General features: G+C 41.6%; 1 protein-coding gene and 1 long non-coding RNA gene across 4 annotated transcripts in view; both read left to right on the forward strand.

The window, feature by feature from the left end:
* Nucleotides 1-5,352, forward strand: part of Cd55 (CD55 molecule (Cromer blood group)) — a 30,135-nt gene extending 24,783 nt beyond the window's left edge. For 2 of the 3 annotated variants that reach the window (XM_040737859.1, XM_040737857.1), the window contains one exon: nt 1,977-2,152. In XM_040737859.1, the coding sequence (XP_040593793.1) occupies nt 1,977-2,035 (59 nt within the window). In that variant the 3' untranslated portion in view covers nt 2,036-2,152. Of the gene's footprint in view, nt 1-1,976; nt 2,153-5,152 lie in introns of those variants that run through there. The other variant, XM_040737858.1, reaches the window with a different exon arrangement.
* LOC121136755 lies at nt 2,806-3,374 on the forward strand. The gene is made up of 2 exons (XR_005873870.1): nt 2,806-2,847; nt 2,912-3,374. It is a non-coding gene; the product is annotated as an uncharacterized LOC121136755 (long non-coding RNA).
* Nucleotides 5,353-12,153: the final 6,801 nt, after the last annotated feature.

Here is a 12,153-nt window from a genome sequence, read left to right on the forward strand (position 1 = left end):
TTTAGCTCATGAATTTGTTTTGATCAATGTCTCTCCTCTCTTCCCTCCAGCTCCTCTCATGCCCATGCTACTGCTTTCCCTTCAAATTTCATGGATTCTTAAAAAAAAACCCTCACTGAGTTCACTTAGTGCTGCTAGTCTATGTGTAGGTATAGAGCATGGACAGCATCCAAAGAAAAGTGGTTCTCCCCCTCACAGCATCCATCAGTTGCCAGTAGTTCCTCAACGAGGCCCTCCCCCAGTCTAAACTGAATTTTTGCTGGCTTGATTTTGTGCAAGTCTTGTCAGTAGCTACTGTGAGTCCCTGTGTGTTACATCCCTGTCATAATTAGGAAACACAGTTTCACAAACATCCTCCATCACCCCCGACTCTTACATTCCTACCACATCATCTTTTAAGATGACCCATGGCATTAGCGGAAGGGCTATGATAAAGATATCTCATTTATCTCTCATTATCTGCATGTTGGCCAGCTGTGAGTCAGTATTGATCACCATCTAGTGCAAAGAGGGCTGACAGCATCTGATCTGTGGGTATAAAGATAAGTTTTAGGGGCTGTTTAGTACTATGCTCAATTAGCAGAATAGAAGAAGTTGGTTTTCCCCTAGGACCTACCCAACTAGTTAATAGTACCAAGCATGAGTTTTATCTTGGGGAACAGGTCCTAACTCCGACAAGTCATTGGTTGTCCCCACAGCACTCGTGCCAGTGTTATACCAACGGGCATATCTTGCCAGGCTAGTCCTCATTGCACTTCACAGTTCATAATTAGGTAAGATTGTTGATGACTTCTCCAGGAATAGCATACACAGCACCTTCAGTACTATGGAAGGTAGGCCATAGGGACAAAGTATTCAGGTCAGCGCCAGCTTGATTCTTCAGTGTCTTAATTACTCAGCTATATGGTGTTTTCAGTAATAAGTTCTTACCATTAAGTTCTGGAAGGTAACCAAATTAATGACAATAGCCTATATTGTTTTGGGGAGTGTATAGGACACAACTGGCCAACAGATTGAACCCATACCTGACACTGGGCTTTTTGTTTGATAGTCTGCTATGCCCTAGTATTTATAGTGTAAATTTTTATCCTATAAATAGTTAATAGGGTAATCCATTTAAACTCATATATACGTGCATATGTATATATGTATGGAAGCCTCTACAGTAGTAGGTTTCTATGTGGGTTTAAGCCCCTGCTCTACCGTGCCCTCCCACCTCCTACCCTGCATCAATTCCTGACCTATCATCTCATATGTTTGTACTTGTTTGTTACAATTATTAGGATGCTATAATGCCACAAATATTTTGGAGAGGGAATGATGATACCTGGGATGTAGTAAAAATGGTTTTGTTATGATGGTTCCCACCATAAATGGATTGCCTTACCTTGTATGTGCTTTTCTATTTGCTTAGACTTTCCAGTGTTCTAGAAACATCCATATTGAGATGCATTTTCATGACTATATTTACAGATTGTAAAAGCATTTTTTGTTTTGTTTTTTGAGACAGGTTTCTCTGTGTCGCTTTGTAGACCAGGCTGGCCTTGAACTAATAGAGATCTGCCTGCCTCTGCCTCCCAAGTGCTGGGATTAAAGGTGTGCAGTCTTTATTTGAAATTAGCTTAATGTAAATGTGTTTGTGAATGTTCTCAGGTGTCTTAATCTCTTGAAATTTTCCTCTACTTCCCATGTAGTGTTCAGGGGACTTTTATTGACTCTTAATTTCTAAGTAATTTCATTGTTTCTAGTTGGGCTACTAAAGAACTAAAAGCTGTCATACTTTGTTTCCATAATTATTGAAGTATTCTGAAATAAACTGAAGGCTCTCTATGCTCTTTGACCTAGTGATGTTACAATTGTTTTGAGTTCTTAATAAGCCAGTTCTTTTAGTGTTTTATCACATAACACCCCCAGAATTAATGTTTATCATCAGTAAATAAAAGCATTTTGATTTTAATTTTTTCTTTAACTTTCAGGCCACACATGCTTAATAACCTTGACAGTTTTGCATGCGATGCTATTACTCATTGGCTAGTTGACTTAGCCAAAGAAGAGTAAAGAAGAAAATATACGCAACCACAGAGAAACTTCTAGTTTGTTAGAATGCCCAGGAGGAATGGATACAATAAATTGAATAGTGTTCTTTGTTTGACATGCTATCATTGTCTTTAGGCTATGTTAGGAACCTTAACAAAACAAGAAGAAAGGAGATTGTATGGAGTGGTATTCTCGATGCACATAATTCTTTCGAAACTATTTGAAAACTAGAAAATTCATAGCACCGAATGGTCACTTTTCTGAAAGTGTGGGGAAATGTAGAGACTTTTTCCATGCTTAGAATGGGAGTTTGGAGAAAGGGAAATCATTATTTCTTGTGCTAGGTCTAGCATGCTTTTCTAGCTAACAATGAAATCAGGAAGCTAGAAATACTAACTAGATTGCAAAAGTAGAACAAAGACCCCAAACTGAATCCCCTTCCTTCTAAGTAAAATTGCCATAGAGATGGAACATTCTAATTTAACCCTTGGCCTAAAGGTGTTTTTGTTTGTACTTCCCATGAAAATGAGTTGGCAAAATGTTATAAAGGGAGGGGCATACCAGCAACCCAGCGGTGGGGCAGAGAATGAGGCTCCCTTGGTAGAGAGCTTGCCTAACATGCATAATTACCTCAGCACACATCTATGATCCCAGTACTTGGGAGGAAAAGGACAGAGGATCAGAAATTCAAGGTCATTCTTGTTTATCTAGTGAGTTTCAGGTCAGTCTGGGATACCTGGGATTCTGTCTCAACAAACATAGATAGATAGATAGATAGATAGATAGATAGATAGATAGATAGATAGATAGGTAGATAGATAGGTAGATAGACAGAGTTAGAGAGACAGATGGCAGCTAACTAGCTAGATGATAGATAGATAGATAGATAGATAGATAGAAAGATAAAAAGAAAGAACATTGAACCTTTGACTAGATTGATAACAAAAGAAGAGGAGATGGTTAAAGATGACTCGCCTTTCAAACAGATCTGAGTCAGGAATAGTTCACAGCTTTTATGAAGGATAAGCTGCAGTTTTGTTCTCAGGGAAATCCTTTCTTGTTTTGTTTTCTCCAGTGAAAAAGAGGTAGGAAGATGTCCTCACTGGTCACTAGTAGTGTCCAGAGCTAGCATAACCTCTGCCTGAAAAGATTCTGTACTTCTGCAGTGATATGCTCATAGCCAAATTGTAAATCTTATTCTTTTGTAATATTAAGATAAATCTATTTATATTTATTTATATCAGTGAACATCTTGGTTTCAAATGTGTATTAATAAGATATGTAATAAAAATCATTTCCTTTAAATAGAAATAAATGATCACTATTGTCTCATGTAATATTTGAAATTTCTTAAATGTGAATTTTTTTATTTCTAGATAAGAGATTCATTTTCATCTCCTTAAGTAGTAAAGATGTTGTCTTTTGATTATCCTCACATGAATTATTTTCAGTTCCTTTGAAATTGTGGCTTCTCAGCTGGGCGGTGGTGGTGCACGCCTTTAAGCCCAGCACTCGGGAGGCAGAGGCAGGCGGATCTCTGTGAGTTCGAGGCCGGGCTGGACCGATAGCCTCCAAAACAATACAGAGAAACCCTGTCTCGTAAAACCAAAAAAAAAAAAAAAAAAAAAAAAAAAGAAATTATAGCTTCTCAGGCATGTCATCTTCTAATATTTTTCTGTTTATTGATTCATCTAAAGATACTACATTAATGTATAGGCTTTGAATGTAGTCTTATCATTTCAGTTGTATTTTAATTGTAGACTGTCCTATAATATACATGTAGTGAGGCTAACAACAAGTATGAATCCATTGCTCCCTCTGTTTTCTTGGTCTTGATGTTGAAATGCTTTCAAGTGAATTCCACATGCAAAGACTTTAGCATGCAACTGGAGCAAAGGGCATTTGTTTCTAACAAGCTACTATCATCAGAATTAGTTTCAGCGGGGCGGTGGTGGCACATGCCTTTAATCCCAGCATTCGAGAGGCAGAGGCATGGCTGGGCTGGACCAACAGCCCCCAAAACAATACAGAGAAACCCTGTCTCGTAAAAACCAAAAAAAAAAAAAAAAAAAAAGAATTAGTTTCTAGTGTTAGGCATTCTCTAAACTCTCCTAGAGGTGATGAGAGTATGTATGCTCATGCCCACTTACACCTGCATGCGTTAAGTTTGCCTGATGTTTCCTAGAATAGCAGAAATAACAGTGATTTGGTTATGCAAACATTTCTCAGCGTGCCTCCATGCACGCATTACCTTGTAGTGCTCAGGTTATCAATATAATCATAATGTAATGTCTGTCCTCAAGTCACTTGTAGTTTAACAATGAAGATTCTATTCTTGCAGAGTGTAAGAATATAGACGTCATGTATACCACACACACATGCAGGGTAGAATACTTAAGCTGTATTTTTGAAATGCATGGGAGGAAGGGAGAGAGGGATTCACGGTCTGATTCTGAATGAGAGGGGACAGGTAAATAAAGTCATGGCTGAACTGAGAATGCGGGCCCAGCACGATGGTCTCAGAAGCAGACTACAGAAGCACAAGTGTTCACTTTAGCAGTAACAATTTCCAACTCTGGACTCTGCAGTTCCAGCTGATCAAATTGAACATTAATGAGGATTGGTTTACAATCACAGACATTTCAGATATTAAGAAATACTGAACTTTGACAACAAACTTTTGGATTTTTTTTGAGGCAAAATCTCCCTGTCAAAGTCATGATCCCCTTGCTACAGCCTCCTGAATGCTAAGATTACATGCATTCAGTACTAGGTTTGGCTTCAATCATAATATTTGACTACCCATGAACAAAATATCTAAAATCGAGCATGATTATGTTGAAACACTTCATGCTCTTCTGAGACGTATTAACAATCTTATTTGAGCACTGTGATTCTTAAAATATTTCACTGGTGTTTCCTTAAAGAAGTCCAGAAAACAACATGGTCATGTTGAACTTAGGCACAAGGACACCATGAACAACGCAATCCATTCTCTTTTTATTTTCTTCTTTAACTTGCATTAGAACTACTATGTCTCACCAGTGTGAATGAACTAGGTATAAAGTTGCTCCTATTTCTATTAACTGTGTTACCTAATTTTTTCCCCCTCAAGGACTTGTTGCTGGTATTGTAGTGATTGATATCATAATTATAGCCAAGACTTCTTGGACCCTTTTAAAATCAGACAGAAGCTCTGACTTCCAAGGAAAGAAGAGTGATATCCCAGTGTGAGAAGAGAGCAAAACCCCACCCTTTCTCCATCTGTCCACTCTGTGTGGGTGGGTGTACCATGGATTAGATGATGGCTGCCCATGCTGTGAGGTTGATCTACTTTATTTACACTACTGATGCAAACGTTTACATCCATGATCTAGAAACATTCCAAGACTCACACAGAAGTAATGTTTTACTAGCGATCTGGGAAGCCCTTTTGTGAGTACAAGGTGGCATATGAAGTTAATAATTATCACCCCCCACACATACCTGCCTTGGAAATGTTAGGGAAATTGAGGGCCTTAAGATTATTTCTAAATGTCCTTTCTTCAGTGAATGAGATTAGGATGCCTTGGACAAACAGCCGATGTCAAAGCGGGAACAGGAAAAATAGATGAGCATGAGAGATCTTCCCAAGTATCAGAAATGAAGGGTTTCAGAAAATAAGTACTTAAAAATGATAGTATGTTCAAAGGACAGCATGGACAAGCCCCTGCCAATCAAATTCGAGATACTTCAAGCCAACACACTGGTAAGAGATTATAACTTACGGAATTGCAGAATAGTTTGAGTTCGTGCTATATAAATGAACGAGCAAAAAAGGTGAGCTCTTCTATCAGCAGAATTCTAGCTAATACCTGGAGGAGATAGACACTTAGAAAAATGAGCATGGGCAGAAGCACAGCAATAGTGATGTCGGCAAGAATCGTCCATGGATGCTCGAGGTAGCAGGGGAAATCGGATGAGACTCAGTGTGTAGTTTTTAATTTTCTATCTCACAGCACACTTAGCTCTCACACATGACACGTCTGAGAAGTTCTGAATATCAAAACTTGATATTTACTGTTTTAACCAGTTATCATTGTGCCCCTAGCAGTGGGTAACATAACAGTTCCTTTGAATATGGCAAATAAGAACTTGGCATCTTTTCTATGGTATTGTCATAGAATGCACAAATTCCTAAAAATACACAAATAACAGATTCAAGTTATGAGGGAGGTTCAGAAAAAAGTAACTTGGGGACATTCTACAAAGTAGTGCACTTGCATTTTCCCAGGGTGATAGGCTCATAGGAATGGAGTAGAAGAGATAAAATAAGTTGATTATTAAGAAGGAAGGCTGGGATGTGGCCCAGATGGTAGTGACCAAGATCAGCCATATCAGCGTTCTTGACAGGGTCCTGAGGGGGAGGACCAGGGATGGAAAAGAAATAGATGATGAAAGGAAGGAAAGAGTTATTAACAGCTGGGGACAGGAGGGCTGTAACAGCCAATAAACCAGGCAAGCAAGTTTATTAGTAGAGTGGGGTTTTTTTGTACCCCTCAAATGGAGAAGCAGAAAACAAATCAGTAAAGAACATCGGATAGCAGAAACACAGGAACTCAAGATACCTCAAGTTCCCCTTTAGTGAGGTACGCAGTTCTGGATTAGCAAACAAAGCATTTGACACACACGGATGGGGGAAATGCCAAGGGCTAGTTTCTAGGGCTAGTTTCTAGACCACGGCCCCCAGCCCTTGGGGCACTTGAGCCAGTCCACAGCTGCCCTTGTGTGTGTGTGACAGGAGCAAAATGCCCACATTCCATCATCAGGATCTCTTCACAGTCTCCAGTCCAGTCTCCCCCAACAGAGAGAGTGCTTGTCTGGCATTCATGAAGCCTTTGGTTTAATCCCCAGTGCCCTATGAATTGGTGCAGTGGTGCATACACTCAGGAGGTGGAGGCAGGAGGATTAGAAGTCTGAGGCCATCAGTTACATAGAGAATCTGGGTACACGAGAATGTTTTTCTTTCTCCTTTTTTCTTTTAATGAAAGTAGGTTGGGGGGAGAAATGAAGAAATCCAGGAACCCAAGAGCAATATTCTCAGACACATAATAAAGACAAAATAATCAGTATTAGTGATAAAGTAGAAGATAGCACTCTAAAGTAACGCCTGACAGGAAAGATAATAAGATTAGCAACTTTAACTTATTTAATGCACAAATTCATAAAAAGACACAAATTATTATTCCTTGTCCAGTAATCAATACAATCCCTGGGTAGCCCTGCATCAATTCAACAAATTTTATATCAGCTCTTTTTTTTCTTTTTTGAGATAGATTCTCACTTATTAGCCCAAAATGGCCTGGAACTCTCAGTAATCCTGATTCTACCACCCAAGATGTAGGACAATAGGTATAAGCTACTGTGCCTAGCAAGAATTAAAATTTTATTTAGAAACCTATTCAGAAAAAAATTTTCCTCAAAGCTTGGCTTCTAAATTCTGATGTTTATAGAAGAAGTGACACCAGTTCTTGCAAACTCAGAGTCTGCATCCAAACTGAGAGAGGGAGAGAGAGGGAGAGAGAGACAGAGACAGAGACAGAGACAGAGACAGAGAGAGATGGGGGGAGGGAGAGAGCACACAAGCTACAGACCCTCACAGATATGACAAAAACCTTGACAAAATTTTAGCAAAGCAAATCTGATGGGGGAAGTCCTTCTGTGTATATGTTTGTCTCATTGGTTGATAAATAAAGCAATGATAAATGGCCAATAGGGAAGCAGGATAGGTGGGACTAGGAGAGGTGGAGGATTCTGGGAAATGGAGGTACAGTCAGTCACCATGTAGGATGCGAGAGGAGTAAGAGGTCTGGACCCTTTCTCTGGTAAGAGAAGACCATGTGAAAATACTCAGATTAGCAGTTATGGGTCAATAATTAAGTCAGTTAGCCAATAAAAAACCATAACAAGTGGGCAACAGCTTCATAATTAATATTAGTGTCCTGTGTGTTCGTTTGGCACTGATGCGGCTCTGGGACCAGACTGGCTGGAAGAATGCTGGTTACACAAATCAAATGGTATAGCTGAGTCCTCCATAGTGGGCATCAGTCATGCCCAACAACAGACTGATACCCTTACATCCCCAAGGAGACAGTTGCCTCCATTTGCGTTAAGGACCCTTCAGTTTTCCCAGCAGCCATGAGTTAGTTACCCAGTGATGAAATAGTGGCTCAAGTGTCTTAGGGGTTGACATCTGACTGATTAGATTTAAAGCCTGCTCACTAGGAGGAGGGAACTCATACCTTGTGCTATGAATCCTGTCAAAAGCCTGTTGCCCAAATGTTACTATTCCAGCATGGTTGGGTAAAGACTCAGGGTCCCATTCCTACTTGGGAGGCTGTGAGCAGTTCCTGAGGGGGAAAGTAGGTTTTTTTCTTCTTGATTTGATCACTGATAGGTTGCCTGTGTTCGGATGGTCTGCACTGAACTCTTGTGCATATGGGCAATACTGACTGGAGTGAGTGGGTTACATATTTTAAAAACATGAGAAGGGGGGGCTGGAGAGATGGCTCAGAGGTTAAGAGCACTGGCTGTTCTTCTACAGGTCCTGAGTTCAATTCCCAGCAACCACATGGAGGCTCACAACCATCTATAATGAGATCTGGTTCCCGTTTCTGGCCTATAGGCACACATGCAAGTATAACACTGCATACATAATAAATAAATCTTTTAAAAAGTGAGAAGAGAACCTGAATTTGAAAGGCAGGTGGCTGGAGAAGTCAGGGGGTAGTGAGGGGTGGGGATGATAAAAATACATTTTTTCAATGTATAAAATCCTTGAACAATAAGAGACTATGGAAGAAAGGAACTAGATCCCATTCATCACCGGTAAAGCACTCAACTCCAAATGGATACTCTAATACTCTGAAACTGGTAGAGCAGAAACACAGGATGTCATAACAAAAACTTCCACATGATACCCTATGAAACCAAAACGCTCCTGTGCAGCCAGGAAACGATCAGCGGTAGAGGCAGCCTATAGAATGGGAGAAAGCACTTGTCCAGCTATGCTGCTGACAACTTTAGTCGCCAGAATGCATAGGAACTCAAAACAAAACAAAAAGCAAAACAACCCCCCCAAAACCAAAACAACAACATCAAAAAACCCCCAAAGCACCAGGAAAACAAAGAACTCAATTGAAAAATAGGCTATAGCACTAAATAGAGTGCCAGAAAGAAAATCAAATCAAAACATCTAGAAAACACTTTGGAAGTATCCAATGTCATTGGCCATCAAGGAAATGCAAATTAAAATGGTCTTGAGGCTCCATGTCACTCCAGTCAGAATGGCTGCCACCAAGAAGTCAAATGACAACAAATGGCAGTGAGGTCGTGGGAAGGAGGAAACCTTATTTATTGTTGATGAGAGTGTAGGCAGGCCCCACCTCTCTGGAGAGACAGCAAAGGTGAATGTAGAACTCTGAAAAGGCAGGTGACACACTAAACATCAGAGTCACAAAGGAGAGCTGTCACGAAAGGAATGGCGCTGCTCACGAACGCTCGGCCCTGTTCAGAACAGGATGAGGCACCGGGCATCCAGGTGAAGCATAGGCGACTGTGTCATCAATTCGCCATCACTGTAACAAAATGACTGAAATAATCAAATGCAGAGAGAAGAGGCTTATGATGGCTCGTAATCAATTGATGCTGTTGCTTTGGCCATGTGGTAAGGCAACATGTGCTGGTGAGAACACATACTGAAATGAAGTCATCCACCCAAAAAAGAGAACCCAGGATCCCACATTCCCTTGGAGGCACACCCTCAATGACTTAGAGCAATTACTAGGACTGGTTTCTCTCTCTCTCTCTCTCTCTCTCTCTCTCTCTCTCTCTCTCTCTCTCTCTCTCTCTCTCTCTCTCTCTCTCTCTCTCCTCTCTCTCTCTTCTTTCCTTTTTTAGTTTTTTTTTTTTTGGTTTTATGAGACAGGGTTTCTCTGTATTGTTTTGGAGGCTGTCGGTCCAGCCCGGCCTCAAACTCACAGAGATCAACCTGCCTCTGCCTCCCGAGTGCTGGGATTAAAGGCATGGGCCACTACCGCCCGGCCCCTTCTTTCCTTTTTTAAAAATTAAATTAGAAACAAGCTTGTTTTACATGTCAATCCCTGTTCCCTCTCCCTCCCCTCCTTCCCTGCCCCCCACCGACCCCCTATCCCATCCCCTTTTTGCTCCTCAGAGAGGGTGAGGCCTTCCATGGGGGATCTTCAAAGTCTGTTATATCATTTAGAGCAGGACCTAGATCTTCTCTTGTGTGTCTAGACTGAATGGGCTCCCAAAGTCCATTTGTATACTAGGGATAAACACTGATCCACTGCCAGAGGCCCCATAGATTGCCCAGGCCTCTGGATCGGTCCTATCCTGGTTTGCCAACTATCAAGTCTGGGGTCCATGAGTTCCCCTTGTTCAGGTCAGCTGTTTCTGTGGGTTTCTCCAGCCTGGTCTTGACCCCTTTGCTCATCACTCCTCCCTCTCTGCAACTGGAGTCCAGGAGTTCACTGAGTCCCCTTCTTATAGACTCACTATTACTATCCCATTCCTGTCCCAAGAAACCTGGCTTTTTCTCCATCTCACCCCTCACAGCTGCCAGATTTTTCATCTTGCTTGTGCTATTGCTTTCATTTCAAGTTCTAATAAAAATCTTGCCGAGCTTTTGAGTTTGTTACCAAATTCCTTCATTATTAAGGGAACCCGGTTCCCCGAGTAACACTTGTATAGCAAACTCTTTACCCACTGAGTCATCTTTCCTGCCTCGGTGGAATTTACAGTCACCATGGAAACAAATCTCTAGGCATGCCTCTGAGGGGTTTTCTAGATTAGGTTAATTGAGGTGACAAGACCTGTCCTAAATGTGAGTGAGCATGGCCTGACTCCATGGCCTGGGGTGTGCAACCACATAAAAAGTAGGCGGCAAGCTGAGCATCAGCCCATGTCCTGCCACCATGCATCCTGCTCCCTGGTGGACTGCATCCCTGTGAGTTGTAAATGGAAGTAGGCCCCTCCCTAAAGCTGCCTCTTGCCTGGTGCTTGGTCACAGACACAGGAATAGTAACTAATATTGAAAACTGGTTCTGAGAAATGGAGCCACTGTTACCATAAGCCTGACCTCATGGTCCATGGGCCTTTTGTTTGTGAGAACAATGTGGAAGAATTTGGACCTTTGGTCTAGAAAAGCCTTCAAATTCTGCAAACAGCTTAACAGCTAGGAACTGGCCACTTGTACCTATAAGCTCAGTGGTGGTAATGGAGACTCCTATGGCTAGCTGAACTAGTGAACTCAAAACTAAGAGAAAGAAGTGAGGAAGACACGTGATGTCAACCTCTGGTCTCACACATCCCCACATAAGCAAGCACACCTGTGAGCACATGGTCATACAGCACAGCACAAACACACACACACACACACATACACACACACACACACACACACACACACACACGCACGCACGCACGCACGCACACACGCACACACGCACACACGCACGCACACACACACAGAGCACACACACACATATATAGCATACACACACTCATACAGCACAAACACACACACACACGCACACACACACAGAGCACACACACACACAGCACACACACACACACAGAGCACACACACACATATATAGCATACACACACTCATACAGCACAAACACACACACACACAGAGCACACACACACGCACACACACACAGAGCACACACACACAGAGCACACACACACACACACACACACAGAGCACACACACACAGAGCACACACACACACATATATAGCATACACACACTCATAAAGCACAAACACACACACACACGCACACACAGACACACACACACAGAGCACACACACACGCACACACACACAGAGCACACACACACATATATAGCATACACACACTCATACAGCACAAACACACACACACACACACACACACACACGCACACACACTCAACTGACCATCACATAGGACTAGCTTTTCTCAGAACCTGCTGTTCACACTCCTATGTGTTAAAGACTCCCTGGATAAACCACATCAGAAACACAGAAGGTAAGTCATTAACTGACATCAACATTATCCATTCTAAG

Source organism: Mesocricetus auratus, unplaced genomic scaffold, assembly GCF_017639785.1.
Source record: "Mesocricetus auratus isolate SY011 unplaced genomic scaffold, BCM_Maur_2.0 Super-Scaffold_100676, whole genome shotgun sequence".
Taxonomy (NCBI): domain Eukaryota; kingdom Metazoa; phylum Chordata; class Mammalia; order Rodentia; family Cricetidae; genus Mesocricetus; species Mesocricetus auratus.